This window comes from Trypanosoma rangeli, assembly GCF_003719475.1.
Source record: "Trypanosoma rangeli strain AM80 chromosome Unknown Tra_15.4_contig_00154, whole genome shotgun sequence".
NCBI classification, from domain to species: Eukaryota; Euglenozoa; class Kinetoplastea; order Trypanosomatida; family Trypanosomatidae; genus Trypanosoma; species Trypanosoma rangeli.
In genome coordinates, this window is record NW_021705893.1 from 5,529 (window position 1) to 20,868 (window position 15,340).

Consider the following 15,340-nt stretch of genomic DNA (forward strand, 5'->3'; position numbering starts at 1 on the left):
ATTTTGTTTCTGTCTCCTCCTTTATCTTTCCCTTCCCCTCCCTTCTTTTTTTTATTATTCTTATTATTATTTTCACGTTCTGTTTTCCTCCGTGTGTGTGGTGTTTGTAGTGGACCCTCGCTGCCTCCTGGTTTTTGGCCCTTTCGTGGCCACGCTGAGGTGTCACTGCCCTTCGCTTCGTCCTCTTTGGGGTTTCTACTCACACACCGGCGCGGACCCGAAGTTTGCGCACAACATCTATACACTACACTCGCAAAATAAACGGAAGTTTGAGGCATACATTCAAAACAAAGGAAAAGAAAAAAAAATGTCATCAAAGCCGCAACCCATCGCCGCTGCCAACTGGAAGTGCAACGGCACCCAGAAATCGCTTACCGCACTTATTGAGGCCTTCAACGCGGCGAAGATTGACCACGACGTTCAGTGCGTAGTCGCCCCCACCTTCCTTCACATCCCAATGACGAAGGCGCAGTTAACCCACCCAAAGTTTCAGGTTGCAGCGCAAAACGCCATCGTCAAAAGTGGCGCCTTCACAGGTGAGGTGTCCCTCGAGATTCTCAAGGACTATGGAATTAACTGGGTTGTGTTGGGTCACTCGGAGCGTCGTTCGTACTATGGTGAAACGAACCAAATTGTCGCAGAAAAGGTTGCCAATGCATATGATGCTGGCTTCCACGTTATCGCCTGCGTGGGTGAAACCAACGACGAACGTGAGGCTGGCCGCACTGCTGCTGTCGTGTTGGCGCAGCTTGCGGCCATTGCTAATAAGCTTAGCAAGGAGGCGTGGTCCCGCATCGTCGTTGCCTACGAGCCTGTGTGGGCCATCGGTACCGGTAAAGTGGCGACCCCACAGCAGGCGCAGGAGGTTCATGAATTGCTACGCCGTTGGGTGCACAGCAAGGTGGGTGCGGACGTCGCCACGCAGCTGCGCATTCTCTACGGCGGCTCAGTGAACGCCACAAACGCATGCACGCTGTACCAGATGCGTGACATCAACGGCTTCCTCGTGGGCGGTGCCTCGCTTAAGCCGGAGTTCGTGAAAATTATTGAGGCAACAAAGTAGATAATGGAGTGGTGTCGGGAAAGGGTGAGGGGAGGGGAGTGAGCAATGAGACCAAGAACGGTGATAAAAAATGAAAACAAAGGGAAAATAATAATAAAAGAAGGATTGGTTCTATTCTCTGCTTTTTTTTTTTTTTTTTTTTCCTTTTCCGTTGAAGCCTTCTGGAGACGCATCTGTAGGTGTTCAGAAGGCCGTGGTTAGTGGATTTTATTGTTTTGCCTGTGGGGGCGAGGAGGGGAGGGGTGTGTGTGGGTGTACGTTGCAGGCTTGTGGTAAGGAAGTGAGCAGCTGCGACAAGAGCAAAAGTAAAGTAAAAAAAACAAAAAAAATGGAGCAGCGGATGAAGTAAAACGGGGTGAAGAAATACGCCTGCCTCTTGATGAAATTAACCAGGAAGAAGACATGAACGACATAATATTAATAATAAAAGTAGAGAGCACCTACAAGCCAAAAAGAAAAACGGCATGTTCGTAGGTGAGTACACTCCGCTCTTATTATTATTATTATGTTTCCTTCTGGTGTGTTGTTCTTCCTGTCAATGGGCAGCTTCTTTGTTGTTATTTCTTTGGTCATTTTTGTTTGGGTTCACTGGAGACATTACGGTTTGTTTGCCATCTGATACACTCGCCCTTCGGCGCGCGTGAGCGGTTAAACGACACGTCTTCCTCCGCTTTCCGGGACGCGACTACCGCTTCCATTTTGTTCTCCGGTGTGTGTGTGAGGGGCTTGAAAGGAAAACAGATAAGGAAGGGAGGCATGATGGCCACGCCACTGTTAGGGCAAGCTGGATCAATAGCAGCGAGGCTTTCGTCGTTGTCGTCGGTGAGGCGGAAACGAACCAATCACGCCGCGATCTTATCCTGGGGCGGGGCTTTGGTGGTCCCTGCTCGCTCTTACTTTTGGCCTTTTAATGAAGATTTTGTGCCTAGAGGAGCGACAACAAGTGGGTTTCAGTCGAGCGCCGTCCCGAACATGCGGCGGCAGGTCCTGCAGGAGTACGCGCTAAGTCCTCTGTTTGGGGCACGTGTGCCGTGCTGTACGCTGGGAAGCATGCGGTCTGCGAGGGAGATGGTTGGCGTGAAGAAGGAGATTGCCTTGCTCTTGTGTGAGCTTGCGCGACTGCGGGCGGGCGCCGTCAGTCTCGGCCCACTGGTGCAGACGACAGAAATGATGCTTTTTAAACCCGGCACCCCGTTGAGTCCCCGCTTGGGAGACGATCGAAGCAGCGGCATGCGCACTTACGCGCGGAAGCCCATTGCGGCACGAACGTTAATGGATGTCTTCCTGCCGGAGGACATTGCGCTGGACGAGGTGGTGGCCATTGGACATCTCATACAAGAGAAACTGCTGCTGGCACGGCGTGACGAAAAACGGTGTTGACGCTGATGGAGGTGGCGGTGATGGTCACGGTGTCCGCGGTGGGACAAATGAAGCCCGGATACTTGTGGGTCGCATAGGCATTCTCTACTGCGAGCTCCCACCGCTCGACGAGGGTGGGTTTATGTTCGATGCGGTGGGTGGGGTCAACATTGACGGGGATGAGGCGGAGCGTGTGGTGCAGCGGTGGCACGAGCGGGGCGAGTCGCAGGCACGCCAATCGACCCCCACGTAAAATGGGAGGGGAGCACGATGATGATGAAAACACGAAAATAAAAGACTCTGAGCTGAAACGATGACTGCCACCCGTCATCGCACACACTTTTTTTTTTGTTTGTATCTGCACGTCCTTTTTTTTTCTTTCTTTACGTGGCCTGCACGCAACGAAAAGCACGAAAGGAGGAGAAAGATAAACTATAGCCCGAGGGGAGTTGGTTTGTGCAGGACAAGCAGCTCATGAGCAGAAGGAACACGCACATGGCGGGCAGTTCTCTTGTGTCACCGCGTCTACCGCTGCTTTTTTTCACCGTGTGCGTCGCCGCGGCGTTCCTGCTGCCGATGCCGGTGGAGGGGATTCGCTTCACTGCTCGTCCGGGGCGCAAGTGCTTCACGGAGACCCTACCGGAGGCAGGCCGCTACGAGCTGCACTATAAAATGGCCCGAAGCTTGACACCGTTTGTGTCCGTCGGCGTCTCGGCCCCCGGTGGACGGGTTATTATGGAGCACGCCATGGCACAGGCCGATGCGAAGGAGATCGTCACGGTGGAGAACAGAGGGGATATTGCCATCTGCTTCAACGTTGCGGAGAAGGCGCGACATAGCGCCACCTCATTTAACGTGACGCTGGAGGTGATGGACGCGGAGGACGCCGAGTTGACACGGCAGAAGCGGCAGAGCTACAGCACATCAAGCGTTATCGCTGTTGGGGCTGGCAAGGCCAGCGGGGCGCTCCAGCAAATGGATTACATTTTCCACACCATGTTGCGCATCCGCTTCGCCTTCACAGACCTAATGGATTCCGATGAAGACATACGGCACTCCTTTAAGAAGATGAATGCAGTCGTGTGGAAGTATGTGTATGTGTTTGCCGCCATGGCAACGCTGATTTCGCTTGTGACCTATTTCCGCCTCCGTCATCACTTCCAGCTTCGGAAATACATTTAAGATGGACGCACAAACACATACAAAACGTCAGGCATGCTGTGCCTTCATACACACTTCTCGCACGGTTGCCCCTCACAGTCGTAGGTAGGTTCTATGTGTGTGTGTGTGAGAGAGAGAGAGAGTGAACAAATGTAATATAGTCCTGCAGTCGATCACGGAAAGAAGCAAGCTGCAGAATCAGAAACGTAAGTGCTGGTAAAACAAAAGAAAATAAAAATTTCTTTCTCTCTCTTTTTTTAAATATTTATTTCTCAATTCGTGTCTGCTGACAGGGGGAAAAGTATGACACACGTACGCAAACTATCAGCGAGTAGGAAGTAGAGGTAGTCTTTTGATCTGGTGGGGACAGAGTTGTTTACGGTGTGTGTCGAGGGTAAAAGTGAACACAAAGTTCTTTTTTTTTTGTTGTTGTTGTTCCGATGTGTGTGTTTGTTTGTTTGTTTTTCCTGCTTGTTTCCGTGTTTCTACTTTTGTGGTGGGGCCATTGTTGGCTATTGTCGTTGGATTTTTTGCGATCTCTCTCGCTCGGGCTGCCGCCGCCGTGGGGCGGAGCGTCAAAGTTAACGGGGCTCCCACTTGCAGGAATTCAGCCCCATGCCACCCTCATCTCTCCCGGGGTTTCCCCGTTGCAGCGGTCTCTGTGGAAACTGCTGTGGTGCATGAACGCAGGTTGTGTGTGTGTGTGCTTTTTGTACTCCCTGCTTTTTTTTTCATCGTGTTCTTTTTCCGTGGGTAGATGTGTGTGTGTGCGTCCGCCCCAGTCCTACTCGTGCCGCACACAAACCTCAGTCGCGCCTTCCAAAGGGCGCAAGCATAGAAGTACGCATAGGCACACAGCGCCACGTGCAAAGCGTCAGAGTTGGAGAGACGCGAGGACACAGCGGAGGGCGGAGTGCGGAGTTCAGAATACAACAACTGAATACACGCCTTCATACGTAGCAGACTATATTACCTGCAATTGCACGCATTGACGGCGCAATGTGGCAGCCGTCATGGATGCTCGTCTCTGTCATCGTGCTCAGTCTGGTAACGGCACTCTTGCTGATTTATTTTGTAGTGGGAAGTATTGTGCGGTATAACAAGGGCATACGTCACTGTCCGGAGGTGTTACCAAACTACCGTTTCTGGCTTGGTCTTGTGCAGGGCTTCTTAGTGTTAATTACGTGCGGTTGCTTTAAGCCACGTTGCCCTCTTCACTCGGATGCGTGCCGTTACGGCGGCAGGCGTGGGGCCGGGCATAACTCGGTCTTGCCAAGTCGACCACGGCGGGCCCGTCACCTCACGTTTGAGGCGCTGCAGAGCGACGGCGACGATGACTTCAACTGGGATCCGGGGCTCGCCATGCAGCCCTCGGCTGTTGTAACAGTTTGCTCCTCCACCAAGGGTGCTGAAGCAAGCACCACATGACTGAGTTGTAAGCAACCAAAACAGAACGGGGGAGTGAGGAAGCTCCTTTGGCTGCAGTGACTATTAACGCGAACCTGAATTGTCTGGACGCCCTCCTCCGCATACATACAACACAACACTCCTGTGAAATGCGCATATAGGTGACTGCCGCAATTGCATTACCTATGACGTTTATTCTCTTTCTTTTTCTTCCTTTATGCAGATGTATAGCTGTATTCCCTTTGCTCACGCCGTAAGCAGGCTCCGCCTTCCACGAAAAGGTTCATGGACAAATTAGTCACCGAAGAATGGCGTTGGGGGAAGGGGAGAGGTAGATAGGGAAAGAGGCTGTCAGGCGGATTCATCACTGTGTACTGCAGCTGCTGTGTGTGTGTGTGTGCGTGTGTGGAGAAACCGCTGTGCAATAACTGCTTGAGGAATGCGTGCTGAGAGCAAGTGGAGTGGGAAAAATAAGGAGAAAATAATCAAAGAGTGAGGGAGGAGGCAGACAGGTTTGTTTAACATGGTGTCCGTTATACACACCTCTACATGGAGTGGGAGAGACCAGCTGAAGCCCATATTTCTTTCCTTGTAACACTGATGTAGCTTTTCTTTTTTTTTTTGCTTTTTCTCTTCCTCGTCATCCTTCTTGCACGTAGTTAGTGCAAACCTCGCTGAGTGACCAACTAGATGAGCTTTGCGATTCGCCTGAACACGCGACGAAGTGGAGAGACGTCCGCGCGCTTCTGGGCGGAGTCGCTGGCGGAGTCACAGCGCGTGCAGACGGTGCTGGCACCAGAGAGCAGCAGAGGCGTACCCAGGCCTTGCGTCTCGGGCCGCGGTGACGCCGCCCATGACGACCAGCAGCAGCAACGCTGCGAAGAGAGGGGAGAGGAGGAGAAGCGGGCTGTGGCGGCTTCTGCCGCGTGGGTGGAGGAAGAGCGAGGGCGGGGGGATGGGCGAATGCAGCCCGCCCCCGAGAGCGGTGGAGAGGAGAGCGCAGGTCACGAAGGAGAGAATGATGGCGGGAATGTCTTAGAACACCACCAGAAGCAGCTCACGGTGTTGGCAGGGACCATTGCGGCACACGAACCCCCGGAAAGGGCAACGGGGCCCACGCTACTCACGACCGCGAGACAAGGAGGAGGCCTCTGCCGCTTCAAGGATGTCTTGGCAGTGGGCAAACCTCTTCTGCAGGGGTTGTTGGGCCCAGTAGGCATAGACGTGGAACTGAGCGGTACAACCACGATGTTACGTGATCCTAGTGGTTTTGCTGCGGCGCTTGAGTCCATGGAGCAGGCCAGCTGCGATTATTTGCGTAACCTCCATGCCTCCATTCAACTCTTCTTTATTGTTCGTGGGGAGTCGTTTTACACCTTGGACGCCTCTATCTGCTCACCGCTAGTGTTTTTGGCCAAACTCCTTTCTGCCCCTACCGTGACGAAAATTGTGCTTCAGGCGCGGCCTTTGTATCGGCTCCTTTTCCTTTTCCTGGGCACAGACCGAGTGGAGGTGCGCAACTTAGTGGACGTCTCTGTTTGGGGGGCAGTGATGGAACGCGTGTGCGGGCCACGACCCTACACTAAGGCCTGTGTCGATTCACAGAGTCTTTGGCAGCTTCTCCCTGGTGCTGCACAGGAAGGTATCGAGGTGCAGTTGGAGCGGGCGAAGCAGGACAGGTGGTGTGAGGACACTCGGATGGCTGAGGAAGCCGCAGAAACAATGGCAGCAGCAGCAACAACAACAACAACAACAACAACAGTGTCGTCAGTGTTGGCCCCAGCACAAAGTGAGATGTCGCTGGTGCAGTTATTGGTACGATTCAAATCTTTGCTGACCCTCTACGCCTATTACGAGGCCTACATGCGCTCTGTGGAGAGCAGCGGCGCAACAGGTAGCGTTTCCCCTTCTCTTGCTGTGGTTTGCAGCCTCGAGACACGCGTCAGTTTTCTTTGCGAGGTCATGTCCTATCATGGCATGTTTGTGGAGAAGGATGTGCTGGATTGCATGGTGGCAGACCTGGATCAGCAAGCCAAGGCCTTTGTCGAAAAGGGGAATGCGGCACTGCAGGCATTGTCACCCGATGACAGTATTGGGGAAATAGACATGGAGACTGTGACTGCGTGGGAGCTGCTGAACGTCTTGCAGCACCACTATGGTGGTGGTCTTGCGCTGGCTGTGGAGGGTAACGAGATAGAGCAACTGCAGCGGCTCGCCGCACACGTTGAGGACACGAAGAGTGGCACGGATGCGAATGCAGCACGGCTCTGGCTGGCGCTGCGTGAGCGTCGCGAGTTTAAGCGCTCTATCATCGAGGGGTTTTCCAAAGGGGTGAGCATGCACGCTCGTCTCATCGCTGCCCCGGAAGATATCGCAGCGACTGAGCGGAGTGGCCACCGCAACTCCCACCATGCCACAGCGCCACATCGTCTTTGTTTCTCTGTGCACCCAACGTGGAGTGTTCACCATGCTACCACGGCTCGCCTCTTTTGCTCGCGACCGTGCTTGCAAAACATTGCAAAGAACCCTCCGCTTTCACGCACTACAGCGCTCACTTCATCGGCAGTGACGATGTTCTCCAATCCGGAGTGGACGCTCCGGCACTTGTACGGTCCCCCGCCTGGGTGTACCCTTTTGTCGTTTGACTTTGATCAAGTCGAGCTGCGTGTGTTGGCCCACCTAAGCGGTGACCCACTTCTCGTGCAGCAGCTTCGAGGCGGCTCGGATGTGTTGGCGGAGATGGCACTTCACGTGATGCAGCTGCCGCGGCGGGAGGATGTCACACCATACTTGCGGCAAGGCACAAAGGTGGTGGTGTACGGCTTGCTATACGGCATGGGGCCGGAGACGCTGGATGTGCATCTGCGTCAGCTGCATAAAGAGACGGCAGAGACTTCGGGGCAGAAGCCGTTGTCTGCGCGGCAGGTTATGCACTCGTTTCATCAATGCTACCCCGCCGTGCAGAGTTTTCTGCGAAGGACGCGACTTTGCGCCTTTCATGAAAAGCTTTGTACCACGTTGAATGGGGTGCGAAATTTGTCTGGGGAACTGGACGGCAATCGACGCAAGCAGGCGGCGGTGGCGGCGGCCATTCAAGGCGGTGCAGCCGTCATCCTGCATCACGCGATGGTGGAGGTACATGAGCGACGGCATGAGTTTGTGCCTTGCTTTCCTGCGGCGGCTCTCGCGCTTGTGTTAAGCGTGCACGACGAACTTGTGTACGCCGTCCCCGACAGTGCAGTGGGTATCGTGGCGCCGATGATCAAACATATTCTTGAGCGGCAGTCTGCAGCACTTTCTCTCAGCGTCCCACTGCCCGTCACGATGAGGGCGGGGAAGTCGTTTGGTGCGTTGAGGCCCTTGGCTGTTTAGCGCAAACTCAAGCGTTGCGGAGACCTTTGTCAGTGTGCGTGCCTGTGGCTGTTTGTTTGTTTTTCGCTGGGGTGCCAATTGCCTGCATCACTCGTCCTCTCCCGCTCTTCCACTACATTTTTGCCGTTTTCTTTTTTTTTTCCTTTTTTGTCTTAGCAGCGTTGCGGAGGGTGGCAAATGTCGGCGTTCGATGCACCTCCACAAACCCCACCGGGGGCCGCGCCGTCATCGGCGGCCACGAGGCCCAACGCCTTCAGTAGTGTCTTTTCCACCTCGGCAACGGCGGCAGCGGGGTTGAGCGCGCCCATCTTCGGCACCACCACTGCCTTTGGAACGAGTTCCACACCAATCCACGGCGGCACGCAAGGCACCGCGCCGGCGCCCAGATCCGCCTTCGGCGCGTCAGTCTTTCAGCAGTCCAGCCAGAGGGGCGATGGCCTCCAGACGGCGCAGCGTCTTTTCACACTTGGCGTGACACCGAGTGGCGGTGGCACCATGTTACCTCCCACGGTTTTGTCGTCACAGCTGCCGGCGCCTCAACCGCTCACTGTGCCTCCCCCTGTGTTCCCTAAACGGGAGTCTGGCGTGCTAAGCTTTAACCCAATGGCGCCAGGTGCTATCCGAGGGAGGGGCAGAGGGGTAAACTTTGGCAGAAGAGGCGCGGGGCGTGTGGATGTTGCACCGTCTTCTGTTTTCACGGCGCCGGCAACACCATCTTCCGTGAAGGGCACCTGGCAGCCGAGGATCTCCAAGCAGAATCAACCGCAAACAGATGTTGGTGCCAGTGCGGCGGGGCAGCTTCTCTCTACGCGTGTATTTGCAGCCTTTATGCGTAAAATTTTGGACGAAAATGATGTGCGACGCGAGGAGGCGGCTGATTTTCTTGAGGATGCCTTTTTTGGTGTTGTGGGTAGTTACGGTGGCGGCGCGTTCTCCATGGTATTGCAGCAGATGCTTGCGGTGTGGCACACGCTGAGAGACACCCACCAGGTGTCGTCTGTGAAGGGGGAGCACTGGGTTGCGCTCTTCGCCCTCGGGTGTCACCTAAACCTTGTGTCAATGACCATTCTTGCCGGAGAGACGGAGGAGGACGGAGGCGCCGATGTGGATAAGACTAACAATGATAATACTAATAGTAGTGGTGCTGGGGATCGGAAACGCCTCATTCTTGGCAACAAGTGGGCCGCACTAACGAATGGCTGCACGTATGCGAATCTGATGTGCGACATATTTTTACAGTTGTTCTCCAATCAAGCTGAGAATCATGTGCCGTACAGTGTCCTCCCATTTGTTTTGCGACGTGTTCGGAACACGTTTGAATTGGCCAATGACGAGGGTGTATTCGCTGTTCAGTCCAATATGAAGACAATACTTCTAAAGCTGTACCGTTACGTGCGTGTCCCTACGCTTCAACAAGCACCACAGTCTGAGGTGGAGCGACAGCGCACGGCCGCCTACGCGTGTGTGCTGGGGGAGTTGATGTTGCACAGTTATGCCCCATCTGGAAGAGATGAGTTTGTTCAGTCGTTTCACCAGCACTGCGGCAACATGATTGAGATTCGCTGCACTCTCTACCACCACCATGCGCATAACCTCTTGCAGGAGCCTTTGACTGACGCCGTGATACAGGAAGCAATGGGGCTCTTGGCCCGGGCCTTCGTTATTGTGCCTGAGGACGCTCACGAGAACAAACGACTGTTGTTCGTGAAACTCGCCGCGTGCGGGTTGGCCTTGGGGCAAGTGCCCTTGCCGGAAGATCAGGCAGCGTACAATTTGACCGAGCTGGAGGACCTAATTGTCGCCGTCCGAAGCGCAAACTGGTTGCTGTTTGACATTGCGATGCGAAACAACTCGGAGTTTTATGTCCAGTGCGGCATCCACAACGTGCTTCAGGTTGTCAGCAAGCGCATTGCTCTCTCAATGGTCGTGAAGTACTACGTTGGCAGCTTCTCCAGTCGTCTGCCGGTGCAGGACATGATTGAATACTACCGGTTGCCTTTCACTCTTCACGAGGGGTGTCACGTGTGGTTGCTGCCACTGCTGGTGGAGAAGCGCATCAATGGTGTGATGGAGAGCGGGGTGCTGGTGCTCAGTGGCTCAAACCCCTTTGACGCCTACAGCAAAGAGGCGCTTATCGCGCTCGCCGCGAGCAGCAAGAGTACCTAGCGCGCAATGCGGTTGACGATGGCGACGTCGGACTCCACACAATAGAAAGGAAAGGAAGGGTAAGGAACGAGAATGGCAGAGAAACCGTAGAAAACGTTGTTTGTGGCACTTTTTATTTGTGTGTGCGTGCGTGTGTAGGTGAATGCACGCTTATGGTCGTGCGTTGTTGTTTGTGTATTTGTGTGTTTTTTAACTTGCCTCTTCCGATCCATGTGGGTGTGCGAGCAGGTGAATGTGGTTGCGGGGTGATCTAATATATATATATATATATTTATATTGTTTGTTTGTTTGCAGTTTATTCTTGTCGTTGAATATTTATTTGTTTTATTTCACTCCCTGTCACTTTTGTCTGGCCGCCCAACACGACCGGAGTGGCACGGTGTGAGTGTGAAAGAAGTTTCTTCGTACGACGGTGGTGGACGGCGGGAGAATAAATCGCCATAGAAGCAATACAAGAATACATACGGGCCTCACGTCAGTAATAAAATACATAGATACATAGAAAGAGAGGGAGGGGCCGATGGAGGCGGATGCGGGTTTAGTGCATGTGACAAACTTCCGCGGTGGCTTGGCGGCTGGTGACGGGGATGAGGAGCGTCAGTCGGAGGAAGCGGTGGACTTGAAGTTTATCTTCAAGGAGTTTATTGAGCGGTTTCGCATCCACAACGACCATTTGTACATGGCGATGTTGCGGTCAAATCTTGCGGGTGGTTTGTTCTTTATGGAGGTGGAGATGATGCACATTCAGCAGTTTAATGGCACAGTGTTTAACGCCCTCCATGCTTCTCCCACACGCACACTGCCACTCTGTGAGCATGCGCTGTGGGAGCTGGCACATGAGCGGAAGCTGTTTCAGCCCTTCGCCCGCCAGAGCACCATACAACTGCAATTGTGCTGGGCCGTGCCACCCACACCGCTCCGTCAACTTGCCCAGGCATCGGTGGCACGACTGGTATGTGTCAGCGGGATTGTGGTGAAGGTTAGTGCCTGTCACGCCCGTTGCGTGCGGGCGGCAATTCAGTGCACAAGCTGTTTTAGCAAAACATACATAAACGGCGGGCGAAGCGTCGATCTTCCACCTCACTGCCTGGAAAATGGGGGTCGTGCCAACGGGGCTTCTGGGTTTGGTGCTGCCGCAGGTGGCGGGGGTGGTGCGCAGCGCAAGTGTCGACCAAATCCCTACACACTGCTGCCAATGGAGTGCGAGTACGAGGACCAGCAGATTATCAAACTGCAGGAGCTTCCGGAGGACGTCCCAACCGGCGAGTTGCCTCGTCATGTAACGGTCGTGGTAGACCGCTTTCTTGTGGACCGTGTGAGCCCCGGTTCCCGGGTGCAGGTGGCCGGCATCGTTTCGGTGCAGGAAAGGCGTGGCAACTTGGAGGGTGATAGGAAAAAGGTAAAGGGCATACGTGGTGTTGCCGGGCTTCGTGCGCAGTATCTTCGTTGTGTCGGCCTCATGTACATCACAGTTAAAGGAGGCGAGACAGCTGTCCAAAGTGTCAATCAAAACTTTTCATCCCGGGTGCGGTCGCAGTCTGTGACTTCGTGGCAGGCGGAAGATGAGGTTGCCTTCAAACGTTTTGCGGATCAGGGTCACGTTTACGAGAAACTGGCGCAGAGCATTGACCCTGCCATTTTTGGCCTCGAAGATCTAAAAAGGTCCATTGTGTGTCTGCTCTTTGGCGGGACACGAAAAAAGCAGGGAAGCAACTACTTGCGTGGTGACATGAACGTCTTGTTTATTGGTGATCCCTCCACCGCCAAATCGCAGCTCTTGAAGTTCACCGAAAAGGTTGCCCCTATTGGTATTTACACCTCCGGAAAGGGCAGCAGTGCTGCGGGGTTGACGGCGTCTGTTATTTCCAATGGGAATGGCGATTTTGTGCTGGAGGCGGGGTCTATGGTGCTTGCCGACGGCGGGGTGGTATGCATCGATGAGTTTGACAAGATGCGGGAGCAGGACCAGGTGGCGATCCACGAGGCGATGGAGCAGCAGACTATCTCCATTGCCAAGGCAAACCTGACCACGATGCTGAACAGCCGCACCAGTGTGCTAGCCGCGGCGAACCCGACGCTTGGCAGCTACGACCCGCTGCGGTCGAACGAGGATCAGATGGACTTTCAGAGCTCTATTCTCTCCCGCTTTGATCTCATCTTTAAGGTGCTCGACCCCCGCAACCCGGAGATCGATAGCCGCCTCGCCCAGCACGTCGTTAACCTGCACAAGGGCGGAAATGGGCACCACGCAAACACCTCGTCGTCGCCCATGGTGGAGCGATCGTTTTTCACCAAGTACATCTCGTATGCACGCGCCACACGCCACCCACGCATCTCGGAAGACGCCATGTCAGTGTTGCTTGACTTCTACGTGCATGTTCGTCGAGAGGCACACCAGCAGATCCTTGAGTCGCTTTCCACCTCCTCCTCCTCCGGGGCAAAATCGCGGACACCCATCATTCAAATTACCGCCCGTCAGTTGGAAAGCTTAGTGCGCATCACAGAGTCCATGGCACGCATGCGCCTCGACGTGCTCGCCAACCGCGCAGACGCGGAGGAGGCGATCCGGCTGTTCAAAGTTGCCACCGTCGACGCGATCAAGAGCGGCGTAACGGATCAAACGATGACAGCCGCACAAAGTGAGTTGGTATTGCGCATTGAGGAGGCACTGCGTCGACGCGTGGCATTGGGGGCGACGGTGGAGCAAAATCGGCTTTTGGCGGAAATGGCACGTATGGGGTTTGACACGAAACTTGTGGAGCGTGCCGTGTACGCCATGGTGAAACGTGAGGAGCTTGAATGGCGTAAGCAGCGCGCGCTCATCCATCGACTGCGGTGATGTTTGTCTCCTTTTGGTCCCCCCTCCCGGTAACTCCATCCAGGCAGGCCGGCGCCGTTTATGCGTGTACGCAGCGAGTTGTGCAGAGCAGGGCACAACCGCCGTACACCGCACCTTCAACTATTGCACTTAGTGTTAGAACGTACATGCAAGAAGAAGAATAAGAAAAAAAAAAAGACAGTACTTTATTATTTAAATAGAGAAAGAAAAAGTCATATTGGTTTGTTGTTTTTATTCACTTTTTTATTATTATTTTGTCACCTCCGCGTACTGGTGTTGTTGTTGTTTTGTTTTCGGGGTGGGGGAGGCTTTTTGTCCTCTGGTAGAGGAACTTGGCTGCACTGTATGCCTCATCTCCGGTTCCCCGTTTGGTGCCCTTCTTTTGACGGGAATTTCCCTCTCCGCCTTTAACAACCATTATGCATACGCACGGGTAGGCGGGGGAAGAAGTTAGGGCGGCGCAGGATTCCCCTGGCAACGTGGGGTGAAGTGGAAGAGGAGAGGGAGCGGGGAACGAAGGACAAAACAAGTTCACACCATGCAGCAGCAGGATGAAAAGGAGAAACGGCGGAGATGTCGCAGAAGAATGCGGGAGGAGTCGTCGGTGAATGAGTTCGATGCAAAACCCTCTTCGACAATACCGTTGACAACGGCTCTGGTATCCTCGGAACTCCGGCATGAACTGCAGCACATTTGGAATGTTGCAAGGACGCAGGACGATGTTGCACCGGAGGCTCCTGCGGACGAGCGTGGTGCAGAAAAGGCGGTTGATGTGCCTCCCTTCAAAGTGGGGACTATGGAGATGTACAGGCGCTTTCCAAAGCAGTACGACCTTTTAATGCGCCGTCATGACTGCCGTGCGGTGCAGGAGTATCTTGACAGTCTCGTGTTGAGTTTGCAGCAGCCACCACCACCACCCGCCTCCGATGGTGAAGAAAAATGCGTAGGTGCTGCAGATGCGAAGCGGGATGTGCGGGTGGCAGATTTTGGTTGCGGTACGGGGCGCATTGCAAGCATGCTTTGTCGGCACCCCGCCGTCAGTGCGGTGTACTGCTATGATAGCGAGACGCCGATGCTGCGAGAATGTCTGACCAATGTTGTACGCTCCGTTGCTGAGGCACGGCGGGAGACGTACGGGGTCTGCATCTGCCCACGTGCTACTGCCCGCGTTGATGGTAATGATGAGGATACTAATGTTAACACGCTGGAAACGAGTGCTGCCGCGGTGTGTGTGGGCAGTACTGGTGCAACTGCACAGTCGCCTGGTACCATGCTGCTGTGTGTTCGCCCCGTCAGCTTTGGAGATGTGCAAAGCGGGTTTCTCTCAACGCACCCGTCTTGTCACCTTGTGGTGTGTGCGTGGTCGCTCTCCTACGTGATGCGTGCACAATGGGGCGGGGATCGCTGGCACGCAGCCGTCGACGCGACCCTCGCAGGCCTCATTGGGCTGCTTGACACCTCCGGTGCGGCGGCGCTCGTCATCATTGAGACACTTGGAACGGATTCCATAGAGCCGCGGCGGAACAATACCCTGCCGCAGCGCCTTGAATCCGAATACGGATTCGAACAGCGATGGGTGCGCACGGATTACAAATTTCGCGACGTAGCAGAGGCAGTGTCACTTACACGCTTCTTCTTTGGCGAGTCGATGGCACGTCGCATGGCGGAGGGGGAACGAACCGTCCTGCCAGAGTGTACAGGTATATGGACACTTTGGAGAAGGTGACGGAGCTTGTGCCTTTTTCTTTACACGTAAATGCATCCATGCGTATTTATATCTACACCTCCATGCAACTGTGTGTGTGTATGTGTGTGTGCGTATTTGTGTGTGTGTATTTGTGTGTGCGTATTTGTGTGTGCGTATTTGTGTGTGTGTATTTGTGTGTGTGTGCGTATTTGTGTGTGCGTATTTGTGTGTGCGTATTTGTGTGTGTGTGTGTGTGTGTGTGTGTGTGTGTGTGTGTGTGTGTGTT

At 54.2% G+C, this 15,340-nt stretch overlaps 8 protein-coding genes across 8 annotated transcripts, besides 10 other annotated features; all 8 read left to right on the forward strand.

Moving 5' to 3' along the window:
* The first annotated feature begins 42 nt into the window (after positions 1-42).
* Positions 43-71: a microsatellite.
* Positions 72-307: 236 nt separating this feature from the next.
* Positions 308-1,063, forward strand: TraAM80_04983 (triosephosphate isomerase; the record flags this gene model as incomplete). The annotated part of the gene is made up of 1 exon (XM_029381880.1): positions 308-1,063. The coding sequence occupies one exon, from the start codon at positions 308-310 to the stop codon at positions 1,061-1,063; it is 756 nt and encodes a 251-aa protein (XP_029238372.1).
* Positions 1,064-1,185: 122 nt separating this feature from the next.
* Positions 1,186-1,211: a microsatellite.
* Positions 1,212-1,819: 608 nt separating this feature from the next.
* TraAM80_04984 (uncharacterized protein) lies at positions 1,820-2,443 on the forward strand (the record flags this gene model as incomplete). The annotated part of the gene is made up of 1 exon (XM_029381881.1): positions 1,820-2,443. One exon carries the CDS (start codon positions 1,820-1,822, stop codon positions 2,441-2,443), a length of 624 nt encoding a protein of 207 aa, XP_029238373.1.
* Positions 2,444-2,917: 474 nt separating this feature from the next.
* Positions 2,918-3,604, forward strand: TraAM80_04985 (uncharacterized protein; the record flags this gene model as incomplete). Its single annotated transcript, XM_029381882.1, has 1 exon — positions 2,918-3,604. The coding sequence occupies one exon, from the start codon at positions 2,918-2,920 to the stop codon at positions 3,602-3,604; it is 687 nt and encodes a 228-aa protein (XP_029238374.1).
* Positions 3,605-3,994: 390 nt separating this feature from the next.
* Positions 3,995-4,068: a microsatellite.
* Positions 4,069-4,582: 514 nt separating this feature from the next.
* TraAM80_04986 (putative transmembrane protein) lies at positions 4,583-5,011 on the forward strand (the record flags this gene model as incomplete). Its single annotated transcript, XM_029381883.1, has 1 exon — positions 4,583-5,011. One exon carries the CDS (start codon positions 4,583-4,585, stop codon positions 5,009-5,011), a length of 429 nt encoding a protein of 142 aa, XP_029238375.1.
* Positions 5,012-5,374: 363 nt separating this feature from the next.
* Positions 5,375-5,398: a microsatellite.
* A 282-nt stretch (positions 5,399-5,680) lies between these two features.
* Positions 5,681-8,362, forward strand: TraAM80_04987 (putative mitochondrial DNA polymerase I protein A; the record flags this gene model as incomplete). Its single annotated transcript, XM_029381884.1, has 1 exon — positions 5,681-8,362. One exon carries the CDS (start codon positions 5,681-5,683, stop codon positions 8,360-8,362), a length of 2,682 nt encoding a protein of 893 aa, XP_029238376.1.
* Positions 8,363-8,539: 177 nt separating this feature from the next.
* On the forward strand, positions 8,540-10,528 carry TraAM80_04988 (uncharacterized protein; the record flags this gene model as incomplete). Its single annotated transcript, XM_029381885.1, has 1 exon — positions 8,540-10,528. One exon carries the CDS (start codon positions 8,540-8,542, stop codon positions 10,526-10,528), a length of 1,989 nt encoding a protein of 662 aa, XP_029238377.1.
* A 44-nt stretch (positions 10,529-10,572) lies between these two features.
* Positions 10,573-10,612: a sequence feature (A-rich).
* Positions 10,613-10,645: 33 nt separating this feature from the next.
* Positions 10,646-10,714: a microsatellite.
* Positions 10,715-10,781: 67 nt separating this feature from the next.
* Positions 10,782-10,805: a microsatellite.
* Positions 10,806-10,858: a microsatellite.
* A 190-nt stretch (positions 10,859-11,048) lies between these two features.
* TraAM80_04989 (putative minchromosome maintenance (MCM) complex subunit) lies at positions 11,049-13,367 on the forward strand (the record flags this gene model as incomplete). Its single annotated transcript, XM_029381886.1, has 1 exon — positions 11,049-13,367. The coding sequence occupies one exon, from the start codon at positions 11,049-11,051 to the stop codon at positions 13,365-13,367; it is 2,319 nt and encodes a 772-aa protein (XP_029238378.1).
* A 150-nt stretch (positions 13,368-13,517) lies between these two features.
* Positions 13,518-13,545: a sequence feature (GA-rich).
* A 360-nt stretch (positions 13,546-13,905) lies between these two features.
* Positions 13,906-15,093, forward strand: TraAM80_04990 (putative protein transport protein Sec31; the record flags this gene model as incomplete). The annotated part of the gene is made up of 1 exon (XM_029381887.1): positions 13,906-15,093. The coding sequence occupies one exon, from the start codon at positions 13,906-13,908 to the stop codon at positions 15,091-15,093; it is 1,188 nt and encodes a 395-aa protein (XP_029238379.1).
* A 69-nt stretch (positions 15,094-15,162) lies between these two features.
* Positions 15,163-15,339: a microsatellite.
* The last annotated feature ends 1 nt before the right edge of the window (position 15,340 follows it).